The sequence below is a fragment of the Chelonia mydas genome, chromosome 12, assembly GCF_015237465.2.
Source record: "Chelonia mydas isolate rCheMyd1 chromosome 12, rCheMyd1.pri.v2, whole genome shotgun sequence".
NCBI lineage: Eukaryota > Metazoa > Chordata > Testudines > Cheloniidae > Chelonia > Chelonia mydas.
In genome coordinates, this window is record NC_051252.2 from 1,660,304 (window position 1) to 1,676,776 (window position 16,473).

At 45.3% G+C, this 16,473-nt stretch overlaps 1 protein-coding gene and 1 long non-coding RNA gene across 14 annotated transcripts in view; one reads left to right on the forward strand and one right to left on the reverse strand.

Moving 5' to 3' along the window:
• The window catches only part of PDPR (pyruvate dehydrogenase phosphatase regulatory subunit), a 76,493-nt gene that overhangs the window by 31,424 nt on the left and 28,596 nt on the right, over positions 1–16,473 (forward strand). For 11 of the 12 annotated variants that reach the window (XM_037877326.2, XM_037877335.2, XM_037877328.2 and 8 more), the window contains 2 exons: positions 12,939–13,131; positions 15,480–15,604. In XM_037877326.2, the coding sequence (XP_037733254.1) occupies positions 12,939–13,131; positions 15,480–15,604 (318 nt within the window). Of the gene's footprint in view, positions 1–439; positions 491–12,938; positions 13,132–15,479; positions 15,605–16,473 lie in introns of those variants that run through there. The other variant, XM_037877338.2, reaches the window with a different exon arrangement.
• On the reverse strand, positions 4,558–7,609 carry LOC122462535. 2 transcript variants are annotated; one of them, XR_006285144.1, is made up of 3 exons: positions 7,545–7,609; positions 5,570–5,656; positions 4,558–4,887 (listed from the first exon to the last, which is right to left on the reverse strand). It is a non-coding gene; the product is annotated as an uncharacterized LOC122462535 (long non-coding RNA). The 2 variants fall into 2 exon arrangements; XR_006285143.1 differs by lacking the exon at positions 7,545–7,609 and having other exon boundaries at positions 5,570–5,963.

Consider the following 16,473-nt stretch of genomic DNA (forward strand, 5'->3'; position numbering starts at 1 on the left):
TTATTTAACTAAAACAACAGCATTATTCTGTAAAAGCGGCAAAGACTCCTGTGGCACCTTACAGACTAACAGACGTATTGGAGCTTTCATGGGTGAATACCCACTTCTTCAGATGCATGTTGTTATGCAACATTATTCTGGATTTTTTCTTCAATAGCAAACATAATATTTTAACAAAACATGCATATTAATTTTTTAATTTAGTTAAACATTCAAGTTTCTTAAAATCAGGGTTGTTTAAAATTGTTTAACTAAATTGAATTAAAAAAACCACAAATCGACTCTGTCAGCCAGGTCAACATAAAATATTGGCTTCTGCAGCTAACTCAGTCGTCTTCACCTTCATTTTCCTGTTTGTTCATAATCTGGAAAAGAAAAACAATCTTTCCTGCTTTTTCAGGTCCCAAACGATTTCTCAATTTGGAATGAATTAGTCCAAAGGAAGAAAATATTCTTTCTACACCAGCAGAAGAAGCTACTGCTGTTAAAAGTGAGATTATCACTTCCACAGTCTCTGAATCCAAGTGCTTAAGTGACTTCCACCAGTTCACTGGTGTGACTTTCTTTAAAACATCATCAGCAAACATATATTTCTTGAATGGTTCACCCTTAGCTCTGAAGTTTATTATAGTTGGCATTATGGAGGGATGATTGCTGGATGTCCATGTCACAGCCAACTCCTCTTCTTCAGCAGTTAAGGTTTGACCCTGGTACTGAGTATTGAGAATATTTGCAAGAAAATCAGCTGGAGATAGTGCTTGTCCCATTTATTTTTTTGGTGCTTGTAATTTAACTCTGTTGTTGTGGAGGGCAACAAAAATGATTAGGGGGCTGGAGCACATGACTTATGAGGAGAGGCTGAGGGAACTGGGATTGTTTAGTCTGCAGATGAAAAGAATGAGGGGGGATTTGATAGCTGCTTTCAGCTGCCTGAAGGGGGTTCCAAAGAGGATGGATCTAGACTGTTCTCAGTGGTAGCAGATGACAGAACAAGGAGTAATGGTCTCAAGTTGCAGTGGGGGAGGTTTAGCTTGGTTGTTAGGAAAATCTTTTTCACTAGGATGTTGTGAAGCACTGGAATGCGTTACATAGGGAGGTGGTGGAATCTCCTTCCTTAGAGGTTTTTAAGGTCAAGCTTGACAAAGCCCTGGCTGGGATGATTTAGTTGGGGATTGTTCCTGCTTTGAGCAAGAGGTTGGACTAGATGACCTCATGAGGTCCCTTCCAACCCTGATATTCTATGATTGCATATTTCTCTTTTTAAGATCTCACTCAGTTCCTTCCAAATTTCAACAGCGTCAGCCATAAAACAGCTATTTCCCTGCGTTTTGTTCAAGGCGACAAAAATAGGCTTCCAGATACTCAGCATATGTTCAACCTTTCTCTTAAGCCCAATGTTGGGAACTTTGGCCATCCATTTTTTCATGCTTTTGTTCACAAACTGTCATCAGATTAGGTTAGTTCTTGATCTAGTGCTCAAAACAGACCAGTACTGAGTTTCATTGCATGACTTGTGGGAGAGTGAGCTTGATTTCTCCTACTTTTTTCAGAGCAGTAGCTGCAAAGTGGTTGTTATGGAAGCATTTTGCAATTTCAACAACATTAGCCTTTATTTTTGATTGCTCAACAACATTAGCCTTTATTTTTGATTGCTATATGATTGCTCTCTATAAATATATCAGAGGGATAAATACCAGAGAGGGAGAGGAATTATTTAAACTCAGTACCAATGTGGACACAAGAACAAATGGATATAAACTGGCCACTAGGAAATTTAGATTAGAAATTAGACGAAGGTTTCTAACCATCAGAGGAGTGAAGTTTTGGAATAGCCTTCCGAGGGAAGTAGTGGGGGCAAAAGATCTATCTTGCTTTAAGATTAAACTCGATAAGTTTATGGAGGAGATGGTATGATGGGATAACATGGCTTTGGTAATTAAATATTCATGGTAAATAGGCCCAATGGCCTGTGATGGGTTTTAGATGGGGTAAGATCCAAGTTACCCGGGAAAGAATTTTCTGTAGTATCTGGCTGATGAATCTTGCCCATATGCTCAGGGTTTAGCTGATCGCCATATTTGGGGTTGGGAAGGAATTTTCCTCCAGGGCAGATTGGAAGGCCCTGGAGGTTTTTCGCCTTCCTCTGTAGCATGGGGCACGGGTCACTTGCTGGAGGATTCTCTGCTCCTTGAGGTCTTTAAACTACAATTTGAGGACTTCAATAGCACAGATATAGGTGTGAGGTTTTTTTGTAGGAGTGGTGGGTGAAATTCTGTGGCCTGCGTTGTGCAGGAGGTCAGACTAGATGATCATAATGGTCCCTTCTGACCTAAATATCTATGAATCTATGAATCTATTTCTGGAACACTGAAGTCTTTGGCTAAGAGATGCATCAAATGAGCACTGCAACCGTATGTTTATTAGCTTGGGACTCTCTTCTAAATAATTTCTTCTCATCTTGGATACATTTGCAGCATTGTCTGTGACCAAGCTGTGTACTAGACATTTGAATTTTTTTTCAGTTTGTTATAGCTTTTATTTCTGCTACTTGTAAGTATTCTGTTGTGTGTGCATTTTGTGCTCCACTGTAGGTGTTGGTGCACCCTTGCGCCGTTGTTTGGAGACTTTTACAGCAGTCCCCGTATCAGCTGCGCATGCGCGGAGCCTGCCTCACATACCAGTCTTGTCTTAATAGTGTGCATGCGCGGCCGAACTCCTCAGTTCCTTCTCTACCATCCCCTGCCAGAGTTGGACCTACAGCAGACTCGTTAAAACTTTTTCTCTTACCCATTCTACATCCTTTCCCCCCTTGGTTTAGCACTCTAGTTACTAGATAAGTTCATCCCTCAAAAAAAAAAAATTCCCCCTTGTTCCTCTCAGCCTCCAGCCGACGCTAATATGCCTGGCTCCCCAGGATTTAAGCAGTGCACTATGTGCAGGGACACCATCCCTATCTTGGATGGTCACTCCCAGTGTATAAAGTGCCTGGGGGAGTCCCTCATTCTTCAGAAATGTGCCCATTGTTCCAAATTAAAATCCAGGGCAAGTAAAGATTGCTGAAAATGATTCTTGGGCAGGAGTCACTCGGACCTGCTTCTTACCCAGGTACGGGCTCCTCAGTGAACCGCAGCCCTCCCGCCTCCAAAAAGGACAAAAGAGAAAACGCCCGCCTCCCTCACCCAGAAGGGAAACATTGCAAGCAAAAAGGTTGCTGAGCAGGTCTTTTTCTTCTGTGCAGACCTTCTCTCGGCTCAGCACCTTGGGTGCGCCGGGTTCCTCCAGTATCGTGCTAATCCTGCCTCTGGCTGCAGCGACAGCACAAGCTCCTGGTGCCGAGGCTTCAGGCTTCCAGTTGCCTGCCTCTCTCATGGCACCGTTCGGCACTGCAGTGGACATGGTGCCAGCACAGAGGACCTTCCCAGAACAGACTCGGGCTGCTCTTACCTTCCCGGCACCACCAACCTCAGCGCATGCATTGAGCGCTACGGTGCAGAGAACGTCGGTGCTGAACGACCCTCCAGCTCCGCAGGCGCTCCTAACAGAGGGTTTATTCACACAGGCTCTCCGGCATCGCAGTTCATTCATGCACCGGACCTACAGGTGTCACCTAATCTACAGTCTCATCTACTTGACACCTATTTTTTTTTTTTCCAGACATTCGCATGCGGTCCGGACAGCTGTCTCCTCCTATATCTCACTTTTCTAGTGGTGAGGAAGCCATAGTGCAGGGAGACTTTTTCATCATACCAGTTCTCCCAGTCACAGACCCAAATCAGCACTGGTCACACAAAATCTAGGTCTTCGTTCATCAAAGACCTCCCTCCCTGGTATACAAACCCGTGGATGGCACCACCTATGTCCTTCCCCGGTCAGTGGCAATACTGAGGTCCGTGGGCATCATATAAGCGATTCCACTATGATAACCAAGATGCCAGAAATAGGAGCAATGCCACCTTGCCACCACCAGTGCATACGGCTACGAATGAGACACAACAACAAGCTGTTACTCCACACTTCGATGAACACACTACACAGGCTTCCCCAACCGTTCTGGAGCCCGTATCCACGCAGGATGAGGCTATACTGCCTACCCCACCAACACGGTCGGATGATTTCTTAAAATTTCAAGACCTCTTCGAAAGAGTCACCAACGAGTTGAGGATTAATCTGGAGGAAGTTTCTGAAAATCAGCATGAGATGACTGATCTCCTGCAACCTACCTCCATATCCAAGATTGCCTTACCTATAAATTCAGCCATAATGGATCCTGCCAAAACCATATGGCAGACTACTAGCACACTTACCTGTAAGCGAGCTGACCGGAAATATTTTATTCCTTCCAAAGGGTCTGAGTTCCTTTTTACTCACCCAGCGTCAGCCTCATTGGTAGTAGAGGCAGCTAACCAAAAGAACAAACACCAGTTTCCCAGGTCTACCCCAACTGTTAAAGACAGTAAAAAGCTGGACCTGCTTGATCGTAAAGTGTATGCTTCGTCCACATTACAATTCTGGATATCTAATTATTCATCCGTTCTGGCAAAACATGACCACAAAAACTATGAGAAACTCATGGACTTTATTGATGACATTCCAGAGAGCAAAAAAAAATCAGTTTAAAGCCATAGTCTCTGAGGGACAAATCTTCTTCTCCAGTACCGCACTACAAGCTGCGCTTGATGTTGCTAATACAGCTACAAGATCCACTGCTACAACAGTTATGATGCATCGAGCTTCATGGCTTTCGTCATTGTCTTTTCTTCGCGCAGTTCAGAATACCAAAAAAGATCTCCCTTTTGATGGTGGAAAACTATTTGCCAGTAACACCAGTGATGTGCTTCACTCCATGAAGGACTCGAGAGCGACATTACGATCTCTGTATCCAAACCCCTACAAATAGGAGGAGACAATATGGACCTAATCAATGTCCACCCGACATATACTCAACAAAGTCATAGACCATATGAACAACATCATTGCTGTACCAATTTATCAGCTCCACGTCAACCCTCTCCCACTAATAAGCAAATTTGAAGATGTGGTCGAGAGTATAGAAAACATCATCCCTACTTCAGTGCCCATTCCCTTCTTATCTTTGCCCCTCACCCTGTCCCTTTTCAGGGTCCCCTCTCACGAACAACTGCTCCATCAAGAGGTGCATCACCTCCTCCAATTAGGAGCAGTAGAACTAGTGACCGACCAACACAGAGGAAAAGGGTTCTACTCCCATTACTTTTAACAGAAAAGCAAACTGGGGGATGGCAACCCATTCTCGACCTCAGATGCCTCAACAAATTCATTATTTAAAAAAAAATAAAAATTGACTCTTGCAACCATAATCCCACCACTGAAGCAGGGAGATTGGTTTTCAGCCCTTGACCTGCAGGGTGCTTATGTTCATGTGACCATACATGCTGCCCATAGACGTTTTATTCGCTTTGTTCTGGGCTCACAACACTACCAGTACAGGGTCCTACCTTTTGGCCTCTCGACTGCACCTCATGTATTTTCCAAATTCCTTGCAGTTGTAACAGCTCATCTCAGAAGGTAGGGAATCATAATTTTTACTTACCTCGACAACTATCTTTTCAAAGCCAGGACCCTCCAAGAAGCCGTTCAGTCCACAGAACGGACAGTCCAATGTTTCCATGCTCTTGGCCTGCGAATGAACAAAGAAAATCTACACTCACTCCCATCCCACAACAGGAGTTCATAGGAGCACATTTCGACTCATGCAAAAGAATAGCATCTCTCCCACTCCACCTGCTCAACATCATCAACCTTTTGGTTGCCAAGCTGTACAACAGTCCACAGGTGACTGCACGAGATTGCCTACAACTCCTAGGCCACATGGCCTCTTGCACTTTTGTAGTCAGGAATGCTCGCCTCTTCATCAGGTGTTTTCCAAAGTTGGATGACCACTGCCTGCAGACGGAATGTCCTGTCATCTGCTACCACTGAGAACAGTCTAGATACATCCTCTTTGGAACCCCCTTTCAGGTAGTTGAAAGCAGCTATCAAATCCCCCCTCATTCTTCTGCAGACTAAACAATCCCAGTTCCCTCAGCCTCTCCTCATAAGTCATGTGTTCCAGACCCCTAATCATTTTTGTTGCCCTTCGCTGGACTCTCTCCAATTTTTCCACATCCTTCTTGTAGTGTGGGGCCCAAAACTGGACACAGTACTCCAGATGAGGCCTCACCAATGTCAAATAGAGGGGAACGATCACATCCCTCGATCTGCTGGCTATGCCCCTACTTATACATCCCAATATGCCATTGGCCTTCTTGGCAACAAGGGCACACTGTTGACTCATATCCAGCTTCTTGTCTACTGTAACCCCTAGGTCCTTTTCCGCAGAACTGCTGCCGAGCCATTCGGTCCCTAATCTGTAGCAGTGCATGGGATTCTTCTGTCCTAAGTGCAGGACTCTGCACTTGTCCTTGTTGAACCTCATCAGATTTCTTTTGGCCCAATCCTCTAATTTGTCTAGGGCCCTCTGTATCCTATCCCTACCCTCCAGCGTATCTACCTCTCCTCCCAGTTTAGTGTCATCTGCAAACTTGCTAAGGGTGCAATCCACACCATCCTCCAGATCATTAATGAAGATATTGAACAAAACCGGCCCCAGGACCGACCCTTGGGGCACTCCACTTGATACCGGCTGCCAACTAGACATGGAGCCATTGATCACTACCCGTTGAGCCCGACAATCTAGCCAACTTTCTACCCACCTTATAGTGCATTCATCCAGCCCATACTTCTTTAACTTGCTGACAAGAATACTGTGGGAGACAGTGTCAAAAGCTTTGCTAAAGTCAAGAAACAATACATCCACTTCTTTCCCTTCATCCACAGAACCAGTAATCTCATCACAGAAGGCAATTAGATTAGTCAGGCATGACTTGCCCTTGGTGAATCCATGCTGACTGTTCCTGATCACTTTCCTCTCGTGTAAGTGCTTCAGGATAGATTCCTTGAGGACCTGCTCCATGATTTTTCCGGGGACTGAGGTGATAGAATATCAGGGTTGGAAGGGACCTCAGGAGGTCATCTAGTCCAACCCCCTGCTCAAAGCAGGACCAATCCCCAAATAAATCATCCCAGCCAGGGCTTTGTCAAGCCTGACCTTAAAAATATCTAAGGAAGGAGATTCCACCACCTCCCTAGGTAACGCATTCCAGTGTTTCATCACCCTCCTAGTGAAAAACTTTTTCCTAATATCCAACCTAAACCTCCCCCACTGCAACTTTCTATCCACCTTCACCTCCACTTTCTGTCCATTCATCCAGCCCATACTTCTTGAACTTGCTGGCAAGAATACTGTGGGAGACCGTGTCAAAAGCTTTGCTAAAGTCAAGGAACAACACGTCCACTGCTTTCCCCTCATCCACAGAGCCCAGTTATCTCATCATAAAATAATGACTGACAACATTGCCTGCATGTTCTATGTAAACAGGCAAGGGGGGGTGATCCCACTCCCTTTCTACTGAAACGATGGAACTGGTGTCTCAGACACAATGTCTGAATATCAGCTGCATACTTACCTGACTCTCTCAATACCACCGCAGATGACCTCAGCAGAAGATTTCTCATAGACCACGAATGGGAACTAAACAAGGATATAGTACTAGACGTATTCCACACAGGGGGATACGCAACTGCAGCAAACGAGAAATGCCCAAGATTTTGTTCTAGAGCAGAACTAGGCAAACACTCCACGGGGGATGCGTTCATGTTCCCATGGAACACCAACCTAATGTATGCATTTCCCCGATACCACTCATACACAAAGTACTGATAAAAATACGAACAGACCAACCCAGGGTCATAATGATCACCCCCACATGGCCCAGACAGGCATGTACCCTTTCTTTGCCAAGATGGCGCTTTCCGCACCCATCCCATTACTGTTCTGCCCGAATCTCTTGTCCCAACAATGCGGTCTACTACTCCACCCCAATTTAACCATGTTACACCTCAAGGTTTGGCTCCTTCCTGGTTCTCTCATGCCGAGCTAACTTGCTTGGAGCAATGTACTCCTTCATAGCACAGCAAATTCTACATGCACCACCTACCTTCGTAACTGGACAAGATTTACACACTGGTGGGCTGCCACAGAAACCGCTCCTTTTTTCCGCGCCTCTCCCGCTAATCCTTGACTATCTGTTAGAGATTAAACTCTCTGGACTCTCTTTGAGTTCCATCAAAGTCCACTTGGCCGCAGTTACAATGTTCCGTGATGCCACTAACAATAGGCCTATCTTTGCTCACCCCATTACTAAGCAATTCCTTAAGGGACCCCAAACCCTATACCCAGACATCAAACTGCCTAATCCACCTTGGAACCTTCTCCTAGTCTTAACATGCCTAACCCAAAAACCATTTGAACCATTAGCCACATGTTCCCTCCTACATCTCTCTATGAAAACTGCGTTTCTAGTAGCAATTACCTCTGCGAGACGCGCAGGAGAAATTGCCGCACTCATGGCAGATCCGCAATTCACCATATTTTTTAAGCACAAAGTCTCCCGACGCCTACCCCCAGAATTCTTTCCATGTCAATGAGCCTATCCATCTCCCTACCTTTTTCAATAATCACATGCAAATTCCTTTGAATCTACGATGCACACTTTTGGCATGTGCAGAGCTTTCTCCTTCTACTTGGACAGGACTAAAACCTTTAGGCATTCCGACAAGCTATTCATCCCCACTGCAGAATGCTCTAAGGGCTTATCTATCTCTAACCACAGACTTTCCAACTGGATCTTGAGTTGCATTTGTCTCTGCTCTCAATTACAGAATGTGACTCCCCCTACTTTTATCAGGACTCACTCCACCAGATACGTGGCAGCCTCAGTGGCCTTTCTACGTAATGTCACCCTTAAGGACGTTTCCAGAGCTGCCATTTGGGCTTCTGAAAATACGTTTGCAAAACATTATGCTCTTACGCCGGGACCCATCACCAGTACATGTGTGGGCAGAGCTGTTCTATCTACTGCATTCCTTCCAGATCCAAAGTCCCTACCTCCTTGAGAGAGACCGCTTTTCAGTCACCGACAGTGGAGCACCCACAGGGATGCCTCTTGAAGAAGAAGAGGAGGTTACTCACCTGTGCAGTAACTGATGTTCTTCGAGATGAGTGTCCCTGTGGATGCTCCACTTCCCACCCTCCTCCCCTCTACTTCGGAGCTGGGGCGGCCTCCGTTGTAGAGAAGGAACTGAGGAGTTTGGCCGCGCATGCGCACTATTAAGACAAGACTGGGATGTGAGGCAGGCTTCGCGCATGCGCGGCCGATACGGGTACTGCTGTAAAAATCTCCGAACAACGGCACAAGGGCGCACCAACACCTACAGCGGAGCACCCACAGGGATACTCCTCTCGAAGAACGTCAGTTACTGCACAGTCGAGTAACCTCCTCTTTCTGTCAGGAAGATGTTCCCTTCTTCTGCTGTCACACAAGCACATACAACAGGATCACTGTGGACATTGCTCCACCCATCAAGACTCAGGTTAACAATTTCACCCTCTAGGTCTTTTGCACACTGCTCAATTTCTCTTTCATACACTTTATCCAGCAATTTGCGTGCGACATCTGCTCTGTTGGATGGACTGTATCCTGGTCTTAATGACTGAACCATGTTAATGAAGTGTGGGTTCTCAATCATACGCAAAGGAGAGTTTGTTGCATAAACAAACCGGGCAATTTTTTCATCAATTGCCTCTTTTTGTAATCTGCTGGTTCTTATCACAAACTTATCTATGGTTGTTTCTGGGTGATGGAGATTTTTTCTTTTTCTTTTTGCTACAGGTGATATACTGTGGCTATGTGACATACATGATGTGATTGAAACATTATCATTGGCAGATAACTCTGAAACTGTAGAAAATGATGGTGATCTTGAAGGTGGATAGTCTTCAGAATCCTGTATGTTGAGAATGGATTCTATTAAACAAAATAAATCAATGCAGTTATTTAATTATTATTACCATACTGCTCATTTAGTATTCTTCATTGCATTCGCTGACACTCAGTACTACTTTAAAGGTGAAATTGTAAAAGGAAAATCTGCCTATTTCAGCTATTTATTTTTTATCACAGCTGCATCTAAAATGATAGTACCATAGAGTAACAACTATATTTTTTGCTTAGCCATGAGAATTCAAGAATAGTCCAGAAGGAAGACAGGCAGTTCTTAAGAAACAAGTATGAAATAAAAAAGTTTACCAACCTGAAGATCCTGCATGTTCAGACATGTTCCTTTCATCATCTTCAACGCAGCTTCCTCCTGAGAAGGAACACTTCTCATGATGTTGTTTCATTCGGGCAACCAAGCCTTACATTTCTTTGTTGCACTGTTTGCATTTTGCACGCATGCTTGTCACCCATAGGTAGAGGAACTTCATTAAAATATTCTCAAACTGGGTCTCTCTTACGGCCTGCTGCCATTGTAGGTTTTCCCTTCTAGTGAGAGAATGGTATGGTAGATCTCAAATCAATGAAGGCTACACTGAGAAAGACCTTAAGACTTCTGGAATATGCTGCTCAAACAGTTTCACTTTTGTTTCTACTGCCTGTCCCTCCCTTTTCACATTTATCTCCAGACTTCTTCTCCTTGTCCAGATCTATTCCACCCCAACAATCTTCTGTTCATTGAATTTTTTGAAACTTTGCACTTTTAGAGAGAGGTAAGGGTTTGACTGTGTACACAAATTTGCAGAGGGACAATAGGGTTGAGGTCTGTTATTTCTCACCTCTATATATTATTTATTTAAAAACATTTTTGCTGTTAACAAGCATGTTATCTCTGGAGACACAAATCCACAATTTGAGAACTGCAAAACTAAGCATCTCTGATAGTATCTTCTAGACTGAGCACTGAGTCCCATTGGGTAGATAGAAAGATTAACCTAAATAATCTATACAGAAGCCCCTGGAACCCCATAAAATTGGGTCCCTAATCCATGAACTATTGGAACTCATTTACAAAACTTTTCTTAAACATTACATGAATATATTGTCTCATACTATAGAATTAGAATTTATAATCCCTGTTCCATGATGAGATAGTTTTAATTAAGATACATTATAGCTCAAAGATACCTTTAGCAAGGTTTTTTCCTCAAAAAGCATTTTATGAAAAAAATGATTTTTTAAAAATTATTTTTTTAAAAAATCATTGATTTTTATCCACCCTGGTTTACAGTTCTTACATGGTTTACAGTCCTTACATGTGCTCCCACAGCAGCACAACAGAGGGCTCAACGGGAAGGCAGTGCTGCCTACAAGGGAGACTGTGCTGTGGATTTGCTAGAACTCTTATCTGTCCTTTCTTAAGAGGCAGGGGAGGTTGGGCACTTTAATAAGTGAGTTCAGTTGTCAGTTTGTGGGGCAATTAGTGTGAGAATCCCACTCCCATCAATTGCAGTTGCCTTGTATGTGCATTGCTGGAAATCACCATTAGCCTTCAGCATGTCCGTTCACATACTTCAGTTTGTACCAAGTATAGGGCAGAAGAGCACTGTGCAAACCTCCCCAAAGCATTTGATCTTAAAGCTACAGCACCATCTGCTTCTCCAGTTACAGGCTCCCTGTTCAGCACCAGTAACCTGCCATGCACTCCTCATACTCCAGTCCTGCATCTCTTTTGAACAGGGACTGCCAGGTGCACCTAATTTTATGATACCTTTTATGTGGACAAAGTATAGCATGGCTGCTCCTGGATTCCTCCCACCCGGTGGGGTGGGGTGTTGGATTGTTTTTCCCCAGATGTACTGGCTTGTATTTTCCCAAGTTGAATCTCATTTTTATTTTCTGTCCATAATTTTAACTAGAGGGTTGCAATTCTGTCTTCTCCCTTCCCTGCTGAACAGTTAAATCTTCCACTGCTTTTACTGACCCTACCTCAGGACCTCCTCCACGAGAGCCTAACCTGCTCCTGTAGAGTTCTTCCTTTGTTGTGTCTTGTCTTAGCATGCTTTCCCTCACTGCTTCCCTTCCCCAGGGACTCTGGCATCTTCCCCTAGGGATCTCCTTGTACCTTGTAGGCCTTAGCTCAGGGCTTCTCCCACAGGAGCCTATGCCGCTCCCTGTGGGTTCTCCTACCTGTCAGAGAGTCCTACCGTCTCTGCAGTCACAGGCTCCATCTCTTTCCCCCAAAGAATTCTTCATTGTGTTGTCTTTTCCTAACTGTTTCACAGCTTGGATCACAAATTATTGTTCAGTTGCCATATGACAGTCACGTGGGCAGAGGGGGGCTTGCTTGCTGCTGGGTCACAGGCAAGGCTGCGCCTGGCTTGCTTTAAAGGGTCCACCAGCCTTTGACACCGCTGTTCTAGATATCTTATAAGACCAGAGCTGACACCGGCTGCTCTGAGACCCCTCTCTAGAGAAATTCAGAACCCCATACTCACGCTGGAATCCTCATGTGCATGGGGAGTGGGCACAAAAGTTTTATTTCTGTTCAGACATTTTTAAGGGAACATGAAACTTGACCATTTTAGTGCTTGCAGCTGCTGAATTTTGAGCAAAGGAAGGTGAGAGATTTTAAATAAAATACCTTGCGGAGGGAAACCCCGAACCAAAAAAAAATTGAAATGAGATAATTTGCTTTATGGGGATAGCCAGTTCTTCATACCCCCAAAAGGGTTCTCTTTAAGGGTTGATCCATTTTAATTAGCCTGAGAAGGCAAGCTCTGCTAGGTTTCCTGCCCTTCTGCTGATCTACACCTGTGGTACTTTACAGAAAATGTCCAGTTTGTCCCATGGATGCACTGAGACATGGAGGATACTGCTGTCTGTTAAGATCATATAGCTTACTGTTTGTCTGTCTTGGTGTAAATGGACTGGTTTGTGTGTCTGGTTTTGGGATGGAGGAGGAGTGGTTGAAGTGTCTGTAGACTAAAGGATTAAATTGTATTGTTTTGTTTTGGTGACTAGAGCCACTGCTGAGTTCTCTTCTGCGGAGGATGCCGAGGTTGGAGGCTTTGGAGATCATGCAGTTAGTGAACTGCCCAGAATCCTTCACTCCAGATATGCGGTGCATCATGGGAGAGTCGCCCACGGTACAGGGCTACTTCGTCCTGGCTGGAATGAACTCGGCTGGCACCTCTTTCGGTGGAGGAGCAGGCAAGTAAGTGGCTCACCAGCAATATTCCCTCTAATTTTTTATATCCATGTGTGGAATGAATTACACCTCTACCCAGATATAACGCTGTCCTCGGGAGCCAAAAAATCTTACTTATAGGTGAAACCATGTTATATCAAACTTGCTTTGATCCACAGGAGCGCGCAGCCCTGCCCCCCCGGAGCGCCGCTTTACTGCGTTATATTCGAATTCGTGTTATATCGGGTCACGTTATATCAGGGTAGAGGTGAATGTTATGTGCACCAATATGGAAGTGACGTGTGACGGGGGTGGGACCCAGGGGTTTGGAGTGTGTGTGGGAGCTCAGGGCTGTGGCAGAGGGTTGGCGTGTGGGCTCCAGGTGGGGGTGCGGGATATGGGGTGGGGCCGGGGATGAGGTGTTTGGTGTGCAGGCTGCCTCTGGGCTGGGGCCGGAGGACTCCCCCCGCAGCCCTGTCCCCACTGGCGGCAGCCCCTGGAGAGAGGCGCTTCTCCCCAACAGCAGCCCTGCACACCCCCAACTTCCTCCCCTCCCTGTCTACCTCACTTCTCTCCCCAGCCTGCGTGGCCCTTTATAGCCTGCTGCGCAGCTTAGAGGGAACTTAGCTCACCGGTATAGTGCAAGAGGCACAGTGTGTTTTTTGTGTACCACAAGACAACATGCAGAATTTGACCATGTAAAACTGTTTGTCAATTATGGGAGCCTGAGCTTAGTCAAGAAAGCAGCCTGGGTTATGAAAGAGCACTGCATTTGAGAGGGTGAAAAGCATATTGCATTTTCTCTGATTTCCTTCTCTGTGGGGGTTTCTGACTAATCAGGTTGTTGGCTTTCCCTGCGCATCTTCTTTGGGCTCCACATGTCAAGGACCAACAGCTTGCTGAAGACTGATGAGGCTCCTTGCAGGGTCCACCAGTCCTGTTCCTTTTCCCAGCTGGCAGAAGTAAATGCTGAGCACAGCACAGCTCATCTTGTCCCCTGTGCACAGGCTGGGTGCATTGCCTCTGTGGTGCTGCCACAAGAGGGGGGAAACTCCTAAATCCTGGACCTGCAGGCCAGCCTCTCTCAGGCCAGATTGTTCAGGTGACTCTCAGAGTTAATTTTCACTAAAAATGCAGGTGATAAAGTACTCTGTACTATAAATACTAATGTGAGTTAAATGTTGGTGAAAGGTTCTGGGGTTCACTGCCCTAGAGACTCATTTATATATTTCCCAAACAAACTTCCCCCACACTTCCTTCTGCCAGCATCCTAGGGTTGTGATGACTCCCTGATAGGTTAGACTCTCACACAAATCCAGGAACTTTGACAGAATTGTACAAATCACATCCAGGAAAAAAGGCTGCATTTAAAATGGCTGCTGCCCCTCACCCTGGTTCGCCCTCACCCAGTCTCTCCTATTGTGGTTCCATCTTGGCAGCCTGATCTGGCCCAGCATCCTCTGCCCCCACCCATTGCCTTCCGTTAGTCAGGATCCTTCCTATCATCCCAGCCCCAGAGCGACCTCTGTTTTTTCCCCCTTCTTCTGTGATGGCTATTGGTATCTAGATTTAGTATCCGTTTGGTTCTGATAGCCATTAGTTGTCAAATGATTCACCAAAAAAAGGGAATCCTCCATTTTTCTCGGTCATAATAAGGTCCATAGCACCATTACAGGAAGATCTGCAGGCTATTTCAGTTTTTGGGTCAGAACCAGACCTGTCCATTTGTCCGTTCAAGCTGTCTGTCTTGACATTGCATTAACATAGCTTTCTCCGTAGATTTTCCGATGACCCCTTTGCTATTGTCTCTGCCAGCCAAATGTGTTGAACTGTTCTGCTTTAGTCTGGGGTGCTCTCTTCCTTTTAGCTTTCTGTCATTCTGACTTGACAGGGGTCTGGAGTACACCCTCCAGGCCTAGCTTAGTCATTGCCGGAGGTGTTGCCAAATGTAACCTCCAACTTGACAGGCACCTTCTGCTAAGGCGTGAGCCTGCACCAGGTACTGGAAATGACAAAGATTAAGCATACTTCAACCCTCCCTGCTTTGTGTATCCTAAGGATTTAGCATAATGCTAGCAGTCTGATGCTCTGTGGTTTCACTTGCAGTGTCCTCAGCTTCCATTGCTCTGTGTGGTAAATTTTATTGCAGTGGGAAGTTAATAATTCCATTATCTGGTGGCTGGTTTTGTTTTAGATTGAAATCTCCCAGCTCCCATTGGTTTCTGTATTATTGTAACCACCTTTTTCAAAGCCTCTGCTGATTGCACGAAATCCTGGTGCCCAAATTCCCTTTACTCCTTGACTTAAGAGCTAGACTCTTGCTCATAGTGCTTCAATTAACATCCAAATCCTCCTTGGTTTCTGCCTTCAACCAGGTACCTGGCTGAGTGGATGGTAAATGGTTGCCCATCAGAAAATGTTTGGCCACTGGACCTGAAGCGCTTTGGTGCCCTTCAGAGCAGTCGCACCTTCCTCCGTCACCGCGTCATGGAAGTAATGCGTAAGTAACCTTCCAGTGTACTCTCTATTCTAGTCTAGGTAGGTTCTTATACTGTGCTTATCACCGTATTACCCAATCATCTGCCACTGGTGCACTGAGCAACATGACTAACATCTGTCAAGTGTTGTTCTCTTATCCTCTTCCCCCGGGGGAGACATGTTTTTCAAGGGAGTGTCTTGTTTTAATGGGGTTTTAGGTTTGTGAAAATATATATATTCATGTTGCACTGTATTTATGTTAGAGAAGGCAAGATCGAAGAAATGCACCTTTCCTTTGGAGTGGAAGGTGGTGAGGTTGTGATGACTCTGTCTAGCATTCACAGAGGTGTGTAGGACTCTGTTGTCTCTGCTGCACCTTTTCTTCTCCCAGCACTGAACTGCAGTCATTCTGAGGGCCACTTTCTCCTTTCTGGCCCTCTGGGTGGCCATGCAGCCTTTGCCCAATAAGAGAGAGCACCTGGTTTCCTCACAGATAGTTAGTAGCACTCCGCTAATCTGTTCCAGAGAGATGCTCCTATACTGGTGCTACAGACACCTTTGTACTTGTCTGCTCACCCAACACCATTCAGACCTTGTGGTTTTGATCCTGGTTAACATATCTTCTGCATGTGAGTCCCGTGCATGGCGGCTAGGACTCCAATAGAATAAAGGCAGTGCAGAATGGTGGATTATCTGTAACTCTAAGTCTTTAAATCAAGACTTAGAATTTATGGGTCTATTACAGGAGTGGGTGAGAGAAGTTCTGTAGCCTGCGATGTGCAGGAGGTTAGACTAGATGAGCCTGATGGTCCCTCCTGGCCATAAAGTCTGAATCTGTGAAAGTTTCCACCTAAAAGCATTGTGTTATCGCAAGCATCCTGATAGTTTGTG